Here is a 15,453-nt window from a genome sequence, read left to right on the forward strand (position 1 = left end):
AGAATGTCGTGACCCACTACAGGGAAAGGGCACTCGAGACAGGACAAGAAAGGGAAGGTCTGACCCACAATTCTGAGCAAGTATGTGACGGGTCCCTGCAGCACACGGTGCTGAAGCAACTGGAAAAAGGCCAGAAATTAACCTTTTACGTTTTGTTTGTGAAACAGAATCACGTCATGTAGCCCAGGCTGGCCTGGAACTCACAATCCTGCTGCCTCAGCCTCCCAAGGATCCCAGGCGAAATTCACCTTTCTTTGGCCTTATATCCTCATTGAAAGAACCATATCTAAATGTGAAGCAGAAACCTGCCAAGGATAGAGAGAAACTGTAAGACAAGATCCATGGCCGTGAGGGTGGGCAGTTTCCTTAACTAAGACGCAAAGCAGAAGGCTCCAAGGAGAAGTCCCAGACACCTAAGTAGTTTGGAAAAGACAATTACAGGGGGAAAGTGGCGGCGTTTCTAAGCAGGCAGGAGTGCTATATGTCTGGCAGGCATAGAAAATTCCTTCAAATCAACACAAAGGCCTCAAAATGCCAACAACAAATCAACAGACGCAGCAGTTCAAAGAGCGAGAATAAAATGCACATTAAAAATGCTTGAAAACACCCAAAATGAGGGAAACTCAAGCAAATAAGACACGCTCCCCTTGTATTGCCAGGAGCTAGCGTTTTGAAGATGTTGAGCATTAATAAGTGTGTGAAGAGAAGGGTACAGCTACACGCTCCAGGGAGCCTGGACTAGTCAGCTGCTTAAAAGAAGATCTGGCATGGCTATTAAAATGGAAAACGCTCGTACCTGGAAGTTCCAATTCTGGGTAGAAACGTTCCCCTCTGTGCCCACAAAGCATGTATAACGATAACAGCATCGACCACCCTGTCTGTCATAAACAACTCTAAAATACCTATCAACTAGGCAGTAGCTAAAGGAACTCTGGACCATTATAGGGAATAGTATGCAGCCGTTAAAGGGAATGGGTATCCCATATGTAATGCCACGTGACAGTATATATGATAAAAGCAGGCCTGGGGAGATGATTCAGTTGGTAAAGGTTTGTGAGGGTCTGAGTAAGATTTCCAGAACCAATCGTATGTGTGTGTGTGTGTGTGTGTGTGTTGTGTCAAGCACATGTTTTAGTCACACGTATTTACGTTTTATAAATTTTCACTAGTCAAAGAATCCTTTTCCTTCCAACCATGAAAGAAAGAAAGAAAGAAAGAAAGAAGGAAGGAAGGAAGGAAGGAAGGAAGGAAGGAAGGAAGGAAAAAAGGCAGACAGACAGACCGCCAAGAGTCTTACAAAAAAAGGCAGTGGGCCATGTCTGGCTACAGACCCTGGATCTAGATGGGTGAACTGACAGATTAAGAGGGATGCCACTCGGGCTGGAGAGATGGCTCAGTGGTTAAGAGCCCCGACTGCTCTTCCAGAGGTCCTGAGTTCAATTCCCAGCAACCACATGGTGGCTCACAACCATCTGTAAAGAGATCTGATGCCCTCTTCTGGTGTGTCTGAAGACAGCTACAGTGAGTGTACTTATATATAATAAATGAATAAATCTTAAAAAAAAAAAAAAAGAGGGATGCCACTGACATAAAACAGATAGGCAGGACCAGAAGTTCAAGTCTGATTCCAAAGAGGCAGGCAGGTCAGAGCTGAGAAGTCTTTGCCTTTCTCACACTTGAAATACAGTTAATACAGATAAGGTCCCTAGGGTTACAAGGCCAACTCCCACAGAGAGGAGAGGAGGAGGCTGGCCGTGCTGGAGTGACATCCCAGGAAGGGCCCACCCCCTCAGGGCAGGTGTGCCTGAAGGGTTTCTGCTTGCTTCAGGTACTCAGCTGCCCTCTTCTTCACATCTTCACACCTGAGAGGCTCCCGAAGCAGGACGTGCACCCCATCTTGGTAACCTTGGAGAGCAGCAGCATATGCACCAGTCTTTTCATTCCTCAGGGCTTGAGTAATGAACTCTGTGGCATGGCCGAGGAAAGCTGGGGCAGGTTCTCCATCCTCAGCCTCTTTCTCCTCCCGTCCTCATGGCTCTCAGAGTTCCTGGTCCAGCCTTTAGGACTGTACCTCCATGGCTGCTAGCTCACCTGTGTGGGTAAGGCTGGGGCCTGAAGAGAAGATCCAAGGCTGCCTGGGCAGGGCTGAATGGAAGGGAATCCACTGACACCTCCAACTCCCCCTGGCCCCTTCTTTCCACAGGCAGTGGCTGGAGTAGCCGGGCCTCATCAGGAGGTGATGTGGGGATGGGGGTGATGGGGGTGGTGGTAGTAGGATTTGCAGGTCCCAAGACACCTCAGAAGGCCTGGAAAAACTCGAGCTGGGGGCTGTTGTTGAGTGCAGGGATGGGTACTATGAAGCTCACCAAGTCTTCTGTACCCTTGCACTGTTCCTGGATCTCAGGGGCTTCAAACCACCAAACACCTGGGCATGGGGGAAAGCAGGAAACTCCTCTAGGGGACAGAAGAGGTTGTGGTGAGTATAGGCCAAGTCCCCAAGGAGCTTATGGAAGTCACTGTATCCTCTGGGTCCTTCCTTGAGATGAACTGAGGGGTTACTCTGTACTTGGTGTAACCCTTGGGGTGGGTCCTAAGGTCTGAGACTGAGTAGTGTCGCAGGAAGTCATCCTTCTTTGCCTGGCGTGATGTGATGACAGTGGAGCTGGGTGCCGGCTCCTCCTACTGCACACAGCCCCCTGCCAGGATCCACCTGCGCCCTTCTTCAGGTCCAGGGACCTGGTCGAAAGTGACACAGCCATTCTTGGCTTGGAGGCGTAGCTAAGGCTCCAGAACCCATCTTATAAAGCCGGTGTGGTGATCCATGCTTATATCTCAGTACTGGGGTGATAAAGATGAGCAGATCCCTGGGGCTTACTGTCCAGCAAGCCTAATCCAATCAGTGAGACCCAAATGTCAACGAGAGACCCTGTTTTAAAACAAAACAAAACAAAACAAAACAAAACCAAACCCAAGGTGGACAGCTCCTGAGAAACAGCATGGGTAGGCCTCTGGCCTCCACATACATGTATGTGTACATACCCCAAGGCAGAAACACAGAAAAAAAGTGCAGGGAAAATGACCACAAAATAAAGTGATTCACCTCTTAAATATACACAGCGGTATCATTTACACCTATAATAATAGACGTGTCAGTCAATGTATTGAAAATGCCATGGAAAGTGATATCAGGTTTGGGGACAGACTCCTTAGACTGTGAACCCCAATAAGCTTGCCTTGGTTTTACTGCCGTCATAAGACACCAAGACCAAGGCAACTTCTAAATGACCTTATCTGGGGCTCATAGCTTCAGAGGGTGAATCCATGGTGATCATGGGAATGGCAGGCATGGCATTTAAATGACGACTGAGTGCTCACATCTTGAAATATATTCACTAGACAGAGCTAACTGGCAATGGCTGAGCTTTTGAAACCTCAAAGACCCCCCCACCACAAAGTGATACAACTCCTCAACAAGCCCACACCTCCTAACCCTTCCCACATAGTTCCACCCACTGGGGACCAAGAGTTCAAACCACCACAAAACTTTACTTCTTTAAGTTGCTTTGCCACAGTGAGAAGAGCAACTAAACAGGAGAGAGAATGCCCAAAGGAACTGTGGCACAATGGGAATCCCTGGGATCCATCGTTCTATTACCAGAAGGAAATTAATTTTCAGAACTCAATATTAAATTTCTTTCGTAAGAAACAAGAAATTTGAAGACAAAAGCAATGTATAGAGATCCCGTTTTGCTCTGTATCAAGAGATCTCGTTACTAAGAGGCAAAGGCAGCTTTGTCCCCAGTGGGAGAGCTCCTGCAGGGGTCTACTCTATACTGGAAGGTCTATCCTGTGCCAATCAGTAATGTTTGGGACAGAAGTTTCAGAACTTCTTCTGGACAAAAATCACATCGGCATGCTGGCCTCTCTCCAGCTGCCAGTTGCTATCCCAAGCATCTCACGCATCCTGACTAAAGAAAGGGGCAGCCAGTGTGGGAGGCCAAGGCAGGACAATTGCTGTGAGGTCACAGTGAGGTTGAGGCCATCCTGGGGTATAGTGTGATACCCCATTTCAAAACAAAACAAAACAAATCAGAAACAAGCAAACAAAACACAAACCAAAATCAAGTGTAACAAGTGGGAGCAAGTGAGGGAGGGGGTAGGGAGATAGAGATGGATAGATAGATAATAGATAGATAGATAGATAGATAGATAGATAGGTAGGTAGATAGATGGAAGAATCGTGACAAACAGTCTTATGACTCACTCACTATGAACCAGGTCTTATTTATCTGCAGGGATCAGCACTCCGAATTTCCCTTAATACATTAACTCCAAGAAAACAGCAGTTTGGGGGCCCATTCAACAGATCAAGAAGCTGAGGTTAAGTCAGATTCAGGATCTCAATCCCATGGCCACACTGCAATGGATGCCTCTGATCTCAAGCCCTAGCTCAGGCTCCCTCAACCCCCCCTCCCCCGACCATGTTAAGTAACGAGGGCTGGCTTTGTCTCAATGTTTACACGTACGTCAATTTTCAGTTTCTCCCCATGTTTGCTAAGGAGTAAGAAAGGGCTACTACCACTGCTCCTGAGTGGCCCTGGCAAGGGACAGTGGTTAGGAACAGGGGCAGGATCCACTCAAGTCCGAGCCACAGGGAGTACAGAACTCTTGTGCACATCACAGTGGTCAAGAGCCCGAGAGACTGGAGTCCATTGGCTCTGCCAGGAGCAGGGGGATTGATTGTAAGGCAGATGACACATTGCCATTGAAGGTGGCCCTGCCCTGTCAGAATGCAAATGTCCTGTTTTCCTGCGATTCTATGTATCAGCAGAGTCTATTCATCGTGCCCCAGCTCATTCATGGCTGGGCTCTAGTGATATCAGCTGGCAGAGAGCTGAAATTTCTCCAACTGCTGTTCCTAGGGGGCGAGGAGCATCTTTCATGCTAGTCCTGTTTCCAGTCCATCACCTGGCAGCGGGGCAGGAACAAGTGACAACATGGTCCAACCAGCAAGCTGGGTGGTATACTTGCCTTCCAGGTGCTGAGAAATCTTAGAAAAACTAATGGTGTGTGTAGCAAAGTCCTCACAAATTGAGATGCTCAGGGACATTTAGTGAGGGTGGCAGATGGGGTGGACGGACTCATTTAAGTCAAAGATCATTAAGCAAGTTTAGGGATGTGTTTGAATGGAACATGCCCCCAGCTAGCTCCTGACAATGGTCCTAGTAGGACACAGGAGGTTACACAGCTAAGCCACACCCAGTACCACACATGCTTATATTTACCCAAGGTTCTGCCTGGTTCCTCTTCCCTTGGCAAGATCAGACCTCAGCTTCCTATAAAACCTCCCCAATTTCCAACATGAAGAGCAGATTCCGTTTTCTTGGTGACACATTTTCTGAACAATCTTAGCTCATGTCCACTTCCTCCAAGGAACTGGCCCAGCCACGAACGTCCACACCATTTTCACACTGGTCTAGTATCACTGTGCATGTGCCCAGCTTCCCTGAAGAGCTAAGCGTGATCCTTCTCCAACTGCAGCTCTGTAAAGACCGGGATGGATCTCCCCTTGTCTCCCGGACCCTGGGCAATGGGTCCATCCATGAGACACAATATTGTTTAAAAAGATGCATCGGTGGAGAATGTCAGGTACCGTGCCTGGCTCATCTAAGATCTGAGAAATATTTCCCAAACCACAAGTATTTAAAGTGAGGTAATGCCTTATCCACTGGCACCTTAGGTAGCAATCCATCCAAAAAAACCGGAGAGTTATCTATGTCTGATATAAGCAGGCCCACTCCCACACACATCACAGCTGAAAACAAGCCTCTAGATGCTCCTTCATCACCCCATTTAAATGCAGGTTTCGAGGTTCATGGTGCAGAGTGCCAGGACGTTCCAGCCCCACCAGAATACAGCTCAGAAGCAAGCAATGCTTCGGTGTGGAGCAGAAGAGCTCCTCGGACAGCAGTGGTAAGAATGGAAGGATGTTTTACAAATGGAAAAGTTATTGATTGTGGGGTAAGGGTGTCTATACAGTTTAGGGAATTCCTAGTAAGCAAACAATTTAAAAGAGATAGATAACAGGATATGTTAAGGTCTCAGTTACCAGACCCTAGGGTCAGAAGAGACTTCTCAAAGCTCCAGGAGTCCACGCTTCTGGCAGTCAAGTTTCCCGGGGGTGGGAGGTGGGGGTGGGGGATGCGAAGTCTTCTGGCCAACCTGCTCAGTGGAAGTGCTGGATCTGCGGGAAGGGCTTAGCATCAACTCAGAGTCCTGAGCTCGCTCAGTCCGGTGTGCGCGGAGCAAAGTCTCTGCGGTGGCTCTACCAGCTGGGACACACAACGCACAGACCCCCTGGGAACCAGAGCAAAATGACTGTGGAATTTTGCCTGCCAAGCTCGGGATGGGATGATCACTCCCCTCGCCCCCACTCACCTGATTCTTGGAGTTAAGTCCATTTCCCCTTTGCTTCTGCTTCCTGAAGGCATCTGCTAAGCGATCGGGTTCCAAGGCTCACCGAGAAATGAGACAGGGTGAAGCGGATGGTAGCTGGGAGGTGTACTCGCTAGAGCTCCCGCTCTGTCCTGAGAGATAAGGATGGAGGGGTGCAAACCAGCCGATTTCGTCCCCACTAAACCTCCGGGATCCTTCCAGGACGTCGCGCGGTGGGTGACTGGGACTTTGGGAGGAAGGGATTTGCAGCGAGCAAAACTTTCGGTCCTCCAGCGGCGACTGGGCGAAAGAACCTTTGCTTCTTCCCGGAGTTGCACCAGTCTCCGGGTTGCTGGCTGGACAGGGCGGCCGGGTGCAGCCTCCTTGCGAGGTGCCCCTGCCCCACTGAACCAGCGGTGCACTCAGGCTCTGCTCTCAGCCTGCTGGACTCCGCGCTCTCCCCGGCCCCGCGCACTCTGCGCCTCTCTGGCGCCCCCAGCGGCCTCACGCAGCACAGCAGGGCCCGGCAGGGCCGAGCGCGCCCCGCCTCCCGCCTCTTCTGCCGCCCTCCTCCCCCTCTCAGAACACTCAATGTCGGAACGTTCCGAAGATGACGTCGGAGCGTTCTCGAATCCCGTGTCTCTCGGCTGCTGCTGCCGAAGGAACAGGGAAAAAGCAACAAGAAGGAACAGCAATGGCGACACTGCACCGCAAAGTGCCCAGTCCGGAGGCGTTTCTGGGCAAACCCTGGTCCTCCTGGATCGACGCCGCCAAATTACACTGCTCCGACAGTAAGAACCCCACCGCCTGTTCCTCCTTTTATTATCCTGTAACCTTTCCATTCACCTAGAGCCACTGGGAAAAAGTGTGTGTGTGAGAGAGAGTGGCCCCCGGCGTCCTCCATGCTTCTCTCTCTCTCTCTAAATAAATACACACAGACACAGACCATCAGAGCACAGAGAGGCCCGGTTGCCAGCAAGGCTGTCTGTCTGTCTGTGCCTGGCTCTCCGGGGCAAGCAGCCCGCGGGGTGGGCTTTCGCAGCCCCACGGTGGTGTCTGTTTAAAAGGCGACTCTGTTGCTGCTTGCATAGTTTTTTTTTTTTTTTTTTTTTTTTGGGGGTACCTATCTGGGCCAGGTAGATGAAAACCCAGACTCGGGAGAAAATGTTGCATTGTCAAATTTTGCAAGATTTTCAGATACAGTATTTAGATCGATCTGTTTGTCAATAAACACTCTCCCTCCCCCCCTTGACTTTGGCATCCCCCCTTTTTTTCCTCATTTTCTTTTTTCCTTTTCTTTTTCATCTGCAGATGTAGATTTAGAAGAGGCTGGAAAAGAGGGTGGCAAAAGCAGGGAGGTTATGAGGCTTAATAAAGAAGGTAAGTGGAGCTCTTGGTATGTTAGTGTTAGCTTGTGTGGCATAGTCTTCACAGGCTTTGGAATAGAATGTGAATTGTTCTGCTGGGTACAGAGTGACTAAGGCTTGTCAAAAATCGAGCACGCCCAGGTGACTACTGCTTCACTGTTAACTTCCTTCCAAGTATAAATACAACTGGGGGGGGGCTTTCAGTCTGGGGGAGGCTGTGGAAGACAGAAGTTTACTGCACTCCGCTAGAGTCCACATCTAAACCTCCTGATGGTGTCTGCCATTCTTGGAGCACCATGGGCCAATGGTGGCGGTGGGGTTTGGAACTCCCGAGTGAGGCATGGGGCTCCCCTTCACAAGCATTCCAGCCTCCCTCATATGTAAATTCACAAGTTTTAATGAACCCCACATGGCCGGTCATTCCAGCAGCTACTTCTCCACTCTCACTGAAAAAAACCATTGCACATGGCAAGCCTTGGCTGCAAGTAACATTTTGTTTCTGGTCACAGACTGTAGACAGTGGCCCGGGTTAGGGGTATCAATATGTGCAGATCTTTAACCTGCGCTCCGAAGCCCCCATCTGTGTTTCCCAGCATGAAAATATGATACCTGAAAGGGGACACATTGAACGGACGATGATCCCAGATCTGGGCATGAGTGAAGCCTTAATGCCAGGCCTGGGCATCACCGTACAGCTTTGGTTGTTGTAAGTCAGCGATCCTTGGTTGCAAGGCCACCATTTGTCACTCTGGCCTCTGACTTCCAATGGAGCCACTCTGGAGGCCACTTTTTGCTTAAAGAAAGGATGGGTTCACTTGAATCGTGATGCACTATCTGGAGTCTTGTATGCAGAACTGGCCCAACGAAATTGGTGTTGGGAGGGAGGCACAGAGAGGCAGAAGGAAGTAATGGGACGTGTCAGGAAAGTTCAGACGTAACTTGGCTGGAGGAGCATTTGCTCATCCACGATGAAGGGAGAGAAGCCATTTGGCTCTGCAGCCTAGTCCCCTGGTGAAGAGGGGGTGTTGCGTGCAGAGGTGGATGAAACCTGCTTGGAAAGTTGGAACTTGTGCACCGACACCTAAGATGGTTTTCAGCGCCACGTCATTTCCTGACTGTCCAGTAAGATGATCGTTGGTGCTTCAAGAAAGAACCTGGGCATTAAAATGCTTTCATTTTAACTCGAGGGCCGTTCTCAGACACTGTGTTTCTGCTAATTAAGTACTTTGGGAACAAAACATTATTCTAAAGATGTTTGCCTCTAAATATGTTAGCGTGATCTTGATGTGTGCGTTTAGGATGCACGGGGGGAGTGGTGTCAAGTGGGCTTCCTACAAGTGGCAGCTTGTTTGTGCTAAATGTCCATGTACGTTGGCAATGGAAGGGGTCCCCAGTGGTTGTCTCTCTTCACAGGAAACTCTTGAGGTCTTGAGCCACTTAGAGAGCTAAGCTCTTAGACCACCAGCACTGTTTCCATGTTGAAGGTGCAAAACCCTACATGCTAAAGTTGACTAAAGGCCGTGGCATTCACAAGACTGGCACGCAGCAGGTCAGGGTGATGGGTTGGGACCGTAGCCCACAAAACTCAGACCCTCCTGCCACCCCATCTACATCCGGCCACTCTTGTTCTCAGATTCTCTTTGCTGCACGAGCAATGAATTCTTTTAAGGGAAAATGAAAAGCTCTCTTTCTTTCAGAAGTCACAGATGCTATGTCTTGCTTAATATATCCTCTGTCCTGTGAAGGTACAATGCTTTGGTTCTAATTGAATGCACTTGCATGACCGACACTCTGCTGTTCAGTGCCCCATGCAGTTACACAGCCACACATGGACTTTATCTCTTTGTTGTGGGCCTGGTGGAGTGGCCTTGGGTGACAATGAGAAATGAGAAGTTCCTGAGGTCTTCCTAGTGTAGCATATGCCTGTCCCTTAGTGAGAATGTAAGGGTTGGTCTGAGGCTCTGTGTCAGAGTGTGGTCACACTGGGCCATCTTGTTGGAGGCCTTAGGGTGGGCAGATATTTGTGGAGGATCATTGCAGGATGCAACGCGGCCCTTGTGGGACTCTGCATCTGTGTTTATGAACATACATGCCTGGCCATGGTGCTGTTGGCCAGAAGCAGGTCTTGAGAAGAAATATGGCAATAAAAGAATAAAAGTTTAGGGTTGTAATTGAGAGATGGCAGGACATACTCTTGTGGCGCCGTATATAACATAAAACCAACCATTGTAAGCTTTTCTGAGCACATAGCCCAGTGTGTATTAAGTATATTTACAGTGTCTTACAACCATCGCCAATCTTCATTTCCCGGTCTGTTTACCGTCTCAGCAGAAACTCATTTATACAATGTACCGTCACATGCACAATGACTTCTCATATCCCCTGCCATCTTCCTGGGATCTTCCATTCTCTTTCTGTATCTGGGAAGGTTCCCATTTTGGATTCTTCATAGCAAATTCTCACGCTATTTGCTCTCGTGTGTTAAGCTTGTTTCACTTAGCATGGTGTTTTCAGGGTTCCTCTATGTTGCATCATGCACAGTTTATGACTTTTCAAGGTAGACTCATGCTCCTCTTGGCACATACTACTCATCCGCTGGGGTATGTGGGTCGTTGCCACCTTTTGACTATAGTGAATAATGCTTTTCTGAGCGTCAATGGCATGCAATCATTTTTAGACCAAACTCAGAGAGGGAAGTTAGGCTGGAAATATGAAATCGGAATCATTTTGCCTCCCGAGGTTTCTTACCACTGCTGGGGCAGACACTGCAGGCAGCGCCAGAGTGTTTGAGTAACCCGGTAACTGACATATTCCTTCTGCATCCCTTGGCCCACTCACCTTCCTTTGCTTTGTCACCTATGCCAAGGAGGGGCTGTTAGCTGGATGCCCCGAAGTCTCCATAAAGACTCTTCTTGTCAGCTCTTCTTATCCCCTTTAAAATTATACTCACAGAGAATTCGGCAAAGGCATTTGAATTGCAAACTGTTGCTAGTTCCTTTCGGGCCTGATCTTGTAAGGGTTGCCTTGGAGCAGCTTCACTGAAAGGTGTACCAGGGAGAACTGGGAGCTAGCTTCTCACTTAGGCCCTGGGGCTCACTTCTCTGGGTTGGTTTTATAGATGTAAAGCAAGGGGTTTGGGGCTAACTGCCCTCCATAGTCACTCTGAGACCTTTGTACCCAGGCTTCCCTAGTGACTGCCCCAACCTTTAAAATACAGTGGAGCCAAACAACTTGCCTCTAAAGGAACTTAAACAAAGCAAAACAAAACAAAAAACCACCTTAAATGACTTCAGAAATAATGAGGATAACAGGGTATATTTCCTCAGTTTTTTTTTAAAGTTTAACTCATTGCAAATATCATAAACAAAACAAAACAAACAGATAAACCAAACCAACCAAGCAAACCAACTGTGTAATCTGCTTACTAGAAACAGTTGTGAATAGTTTGGGGCCTTCAGGACCTGAGTCCAGACCACAGCAGAAAAGAGAGGCCGAGTCCCAGAGCCCACAGATGGGAGGGCTGAGTCCTGACCCGAGCAGACAAGAGGGAGAGGGGCTCAGTCCAGACCTCACAGATGCGAAAGATATAGTCCAGACCCCAGGAGAGGAGATGCTCTCAGTCCAGACTCCAGAGAGGTAAAGGCCTGAGTCGAATGCCGACCACAAATGTGTTCTCCCCATGAAGACTATGGCCTCAGTTGGGTCTGTCAAGACATAGCTTTGCTCAGAGGACGTTCTAAGGAACCCTGCTGGCCCAATCTTCATGAGAACTATGCGAGCTGATGGAAAATTCCAAGGAAGGCCATGTTTCTATGCTAAGCCTGACTATGACACTATTCTACCCAGCCTGGGTGTGGCCTGAAGACTTCCCAAGCAAAGTCTCACTCAGTTGGGGAAGATGTTTTCATTGCTCGGGGTCTCAACCAAACTTCAAACGAAACGAAACCAACCTGTACACAAAGAATGGGGTCCACGTGGCTCAGAAGTGCCCTTAACTGTAAAACATGTTATCAGGGCCGCTAGGAAGCATGACAGAGGTAAGAGGAGAGAGCTCAGTGTATCGTAAGAGCTGACTGCATGCCTGCTTTTATTCCTTTTTATTATTGCGAATATTACCATCATTTATTACTGAAACTAGTTCCGTAAAACTAGGTATTAGTTTAATTACCATGAATTTTTGAGTCATCTGTGGTAAAAAGACATTTTGTACGAAGAACTTCAATTTTAGAGTAATGCGCGTTATAATTTTATAAAGCTTAATGATTAAAAACAATTTCTGTGGACATAGAGTATTTCATATACTACAGTTAAGAAGCGGGTTTTGTCAAAAGCAAGAGAAAAATACTTAGGCAGTTCGTGGCTTCTGAACATGAAGAGGTTTCTCTCTCTCTCTCTCTCTTTTTTTTTTCCTTTCTGATGGCTTCGGAGGTCTAGAAAAATACATTTCAAATGATAAGTTGTTTCATTTTATCATGGGGAAGAATAAGTTCTTCAAGGACCTTTTCTGGGCTTTTCGGACTTGGGCAGTAGGCTGTGTTCTAGGGTTCCCAGCATTTCCTTTGGTGGAGGTAAATGTGAAATGAGTCTGGTCCCAGAGAAGGCGGGAACAGAGAAAGCTTGCTGTGGAAGGCCCAAGTGACGGGAACGAGCTGGGAACGTGGAAGTGGGCTCTGCCTGGGCTCAGAAGTTAGGACTGAAAAGGACCAGCTTAGAGAGGAAAATGACTACTGGCCTGGGAAGATGGTGTATTCTTATGACCCAAGAGAGGGGAGCCATGGAGATTTATGGGAAACTATCCACAGCGTCTTTATCGTTACATAGACGACTCTGTTATCTATGCTAATAGGAGATGGGAATGCCTCAGTCTGCAGATCACACAGATAAACCTGATTTTCACTGTTAATTCTAACTTCCTTCTCTGTTGTACCTGCCCTCCCCTCCTTTGCTGGAAGCAGCAAGATGTGTTCATGTTGGCCTTTCATTGGCATCGCCGTGGCTCTCAGCTTGAATGGGAGGGCAGGACACAGGAGAGCAGCTAAGGTGCTGAGGCTAATGCAGAAAAGAAGTGATGTGTTGGAAAAAAGGGTTTACTAGCTGACATGCAGGGAGCGGGTGAGCTGAGGAAGGGTGCTTGGAGACCGTCCACTCCACTTTGGGAAGTAGAAAGTTTGCGAAATGAGTGTCTCTTTGTACTAACAAGGATTTCCATGTACCCAAATCCTGGGTAGAAAGCCAGAAATATGGCTTGCCTGCCTGCCTGCCTTCCTTCCTTCCTTCCAGAACAGGAAGTTAGACAGAATCCGCAGGTTTGGAAACCATATACAATTCCTTAAAGGCTGGACCGGGCCTTCACCTCTGAAAGAGTAATGAATTTTTGCTGTGGTTGTTTATTCTTTAGCTCTGAAGTGTAGACCTTAAATTCATCTAAAAGCTTCTTCAAAATAATCTCTGAGTTACACAATTCAAGAGTCTTATATATATTTCAATTTCACTGGAACGTCTCTCGCACACCCATTGGCTTTGGTATCTTTCCAAAGATATCCTAGGTGCCTTGAAGTAGATACATATGTCCTTTCATATCCCCCCAGACTAGGAGACCGTGCTCCCAGCCGTGGTCTGGCATCTTGCTGATTCTGTCTGTGTTGGAGGACCGAGTGTCTTGTTAGTTTGCTGGTGTTACCGATAGTGTAAAGCCTTGGTCTCCTGAGGTACCTGTGTATGGGAGGGTGCTGGACTTTTCAGCTTCTGCCACACGCTAGAATTCGCTCCTTGTTGTGCCTGCTCCAGGCTGACACTGGGACTCCCTACCTGGCCACAACTACAGACATCACAAAAAGCCACAGTGATTGTGACAGGTGTCCCGACAGAGAAACATGAGAGGCGGGTCAGATTTTGGTTAGGCCCTCAGAAGAGATTTTATTATGGCTAAAATCCAAAGGATAAATGGAAGTTCTCACAGTGTGTAGCTGGGCAAGGTGGAGTTGGAGGAAATGGTCTGTGTGAAGGCCCAAAGTGCACGTGATTATGAAACGTTCTAGAAGTTAAATGGTTTTATTGCTGGGGCGAAGCCAGCAGAACAGAGAGGAACGCCCGTTTCCCCACCAGCAACAGTGCTGACATTTTAACTCAGGTATCTCTTTGCGACAGGGACCATCTTGTGCCCTTTGACGGTTGGCTTCCAAAGTAGTGGCCCTCCACACTTCCAAATGTAGACACCAGAATGTCTCCACATGTCCCTCAGGGAGGCAGAGCCACCTGGTAGAAAGTCACTGAAATAAAATGAAGCTGGAGAGATAAGAACACGGGAAACTAGTGAGAGATGAATTCAGGGATATTTTGCTATTCCTAGTCTTGGGCCTACAGCCCATATATGAGTCAACCTTACCCACTGCCCAACAGGTCAAATAGACGGTGGCTCTTGGCAGTGCTGTGGCTAAGTCGAAGAGTCAGAGAGGGCCTGGTGGCTCCGTCTCTAGTCAGCAGTGAGAACAGTGGGGTGCAGGTCCTGTTCTGACTGGCCCAGTCCTGCCTCGCCATGGCGAGAGGAGGATTCTGATAATGATGGCATTTATTATTCAGCGGCCCCTGATGTCAGAGAAACCCTGGCAGAGCATTCAGATTTCAGTTTATATTGAAAGTCAGGCTGGAAGTACAACTGGCGCTCTCTGCAGTTTGATTACCCAGGGGATGTGCCTGAAATGGGGCTGAGCTCGAAGAGCACGGAGCAGCTGGCTTCCAGATCTCCACGCTGAGGACTGGGAAGTGTGGAGAGCAAGGCCAGACCCGGCTTTCGAAAGCTCCTGACCTGTATGTCCCGTGCTTCACAGCGTCATCTAGGGTTGTATGGTCATGCGGACCCCTTTCCGTTACTGGCTGGCAGAAGCCTGGTGTCTCTGCTGCACCGCCGATGGGAGAAAGTTATGTTAGTTTCTCCATGCTTCTCTGTAGAGTATGTTCCTTCCCTCTGGGTTGGCCTTCCTTTGCAGCTTCACCCCTGACATCCTTCTGAGTGGACATCCATTGGCAGCAACCAACCATGAGAACTGGTCCTAATCCTATCCTTTTTATCTGACGACCCCCAACCCCACTCCAAGCAGTCTAGTGTTCACGTCTAGGGAAAGCTGTCATTCAGGAAGTCAAACGTAGCTGTCATGGAAGCTACGTGGAAATGGGTAGTGTTAGCCAATGGCTTGGACCCTTGTGGAATGTCATAGAAGTCGAATGGCAAGGGCCGACTTCTGTGTGTCTCTTCTAGAACTCAGTCCAGTATCCTGCAATGTTAGGCTCCCTGCTGTGATCTATGGCAGGGCTCATACTGGCTACCTCTGCCCAGTGGACCTCACTTTGAACCCTAAGACACTGGGACTGATAGTGAGAACTTGGGAAGGCCCTTCTGGCAAGTGGGCCTATGCGGAGGCCTAGGATACTACTTGGCTGATGGTTTAGCCTGGTGTACCCAGCTCTTGCAAAGAAAACTGGAACTCCCCTGTGGGTAGATCGTTTGTTCTCTTGTAGACAATTTGTCCTCGTGGGTTTTTTTTTTTTGGTTTGTTTATTTATTTGTTTTTTTCACAATTCCGTCTTCTAATCTTAAGGCATGTTGTGCTTAATGTCAGGAAGGGGACGAAATGCTTGGCAGGACAGAACAAAC

The 15,453-nt window shown here is 48.4% G+C and overlaps 1 protein-coding gene and 1 pseudogene across 8 annotated transcripts in view; one reads left to right on the forward strand and one right to left on the reverse strand.

The window, feature by feature from the left end:
* Positions 1–1,789: 1,789 nt before the first annotated feature.
* LOC116906049 lies at positions 1,790–2,823 on the reverse strand (annotated as a pseudogene).
* A 4,187-nt stretch (positions 2,824–7,010) lies between these two features.
* Atxn7l1 (ataxin 7 like 1) overlaps positions 7,011–15,453 on the forward strand; it is a 219,487-nt gene continuing 211,044 nt past the window's right edge. For 6 of the 8 annotated variants that reach the window (XM_032907636.1, XM_032907627.1, XM_032907628.1 and 3 more), the window contains exons 1-2: positions 7,011–7,226; positions 7,747–7,815. In XM_032907636.1, the coding sequence (XP_032763527.1) occupies positions 7,046–7,226; positions 7,747–7,815 (250 nt within the window). In that variant the 5' untranslated portion in view covers positions 7,011–7,045. The remainder of the gene's footprint in view (positions 7,227–7,746; positions 7,816–15,453) is intronic. The other 2 variants (XM_032907630.1, XM_032907632.1) reach the window with 1 other exon arrangement.

The sequence above is a fragment of the Rattus rattus genome, chromosome 7 (genome assembly GCF_011064425.1).
Source record: "Rattus rattus isolate New Zealand chromosome 7, Rrattus_CSIRO_v1, whole genome shotgun sequence".
Classification (NCBI taxonomy): Eukaryota; Metazoa; Chordata; class Mammalia; order Rodentia; family Muridae; genus Rattus; species Rattus rattus.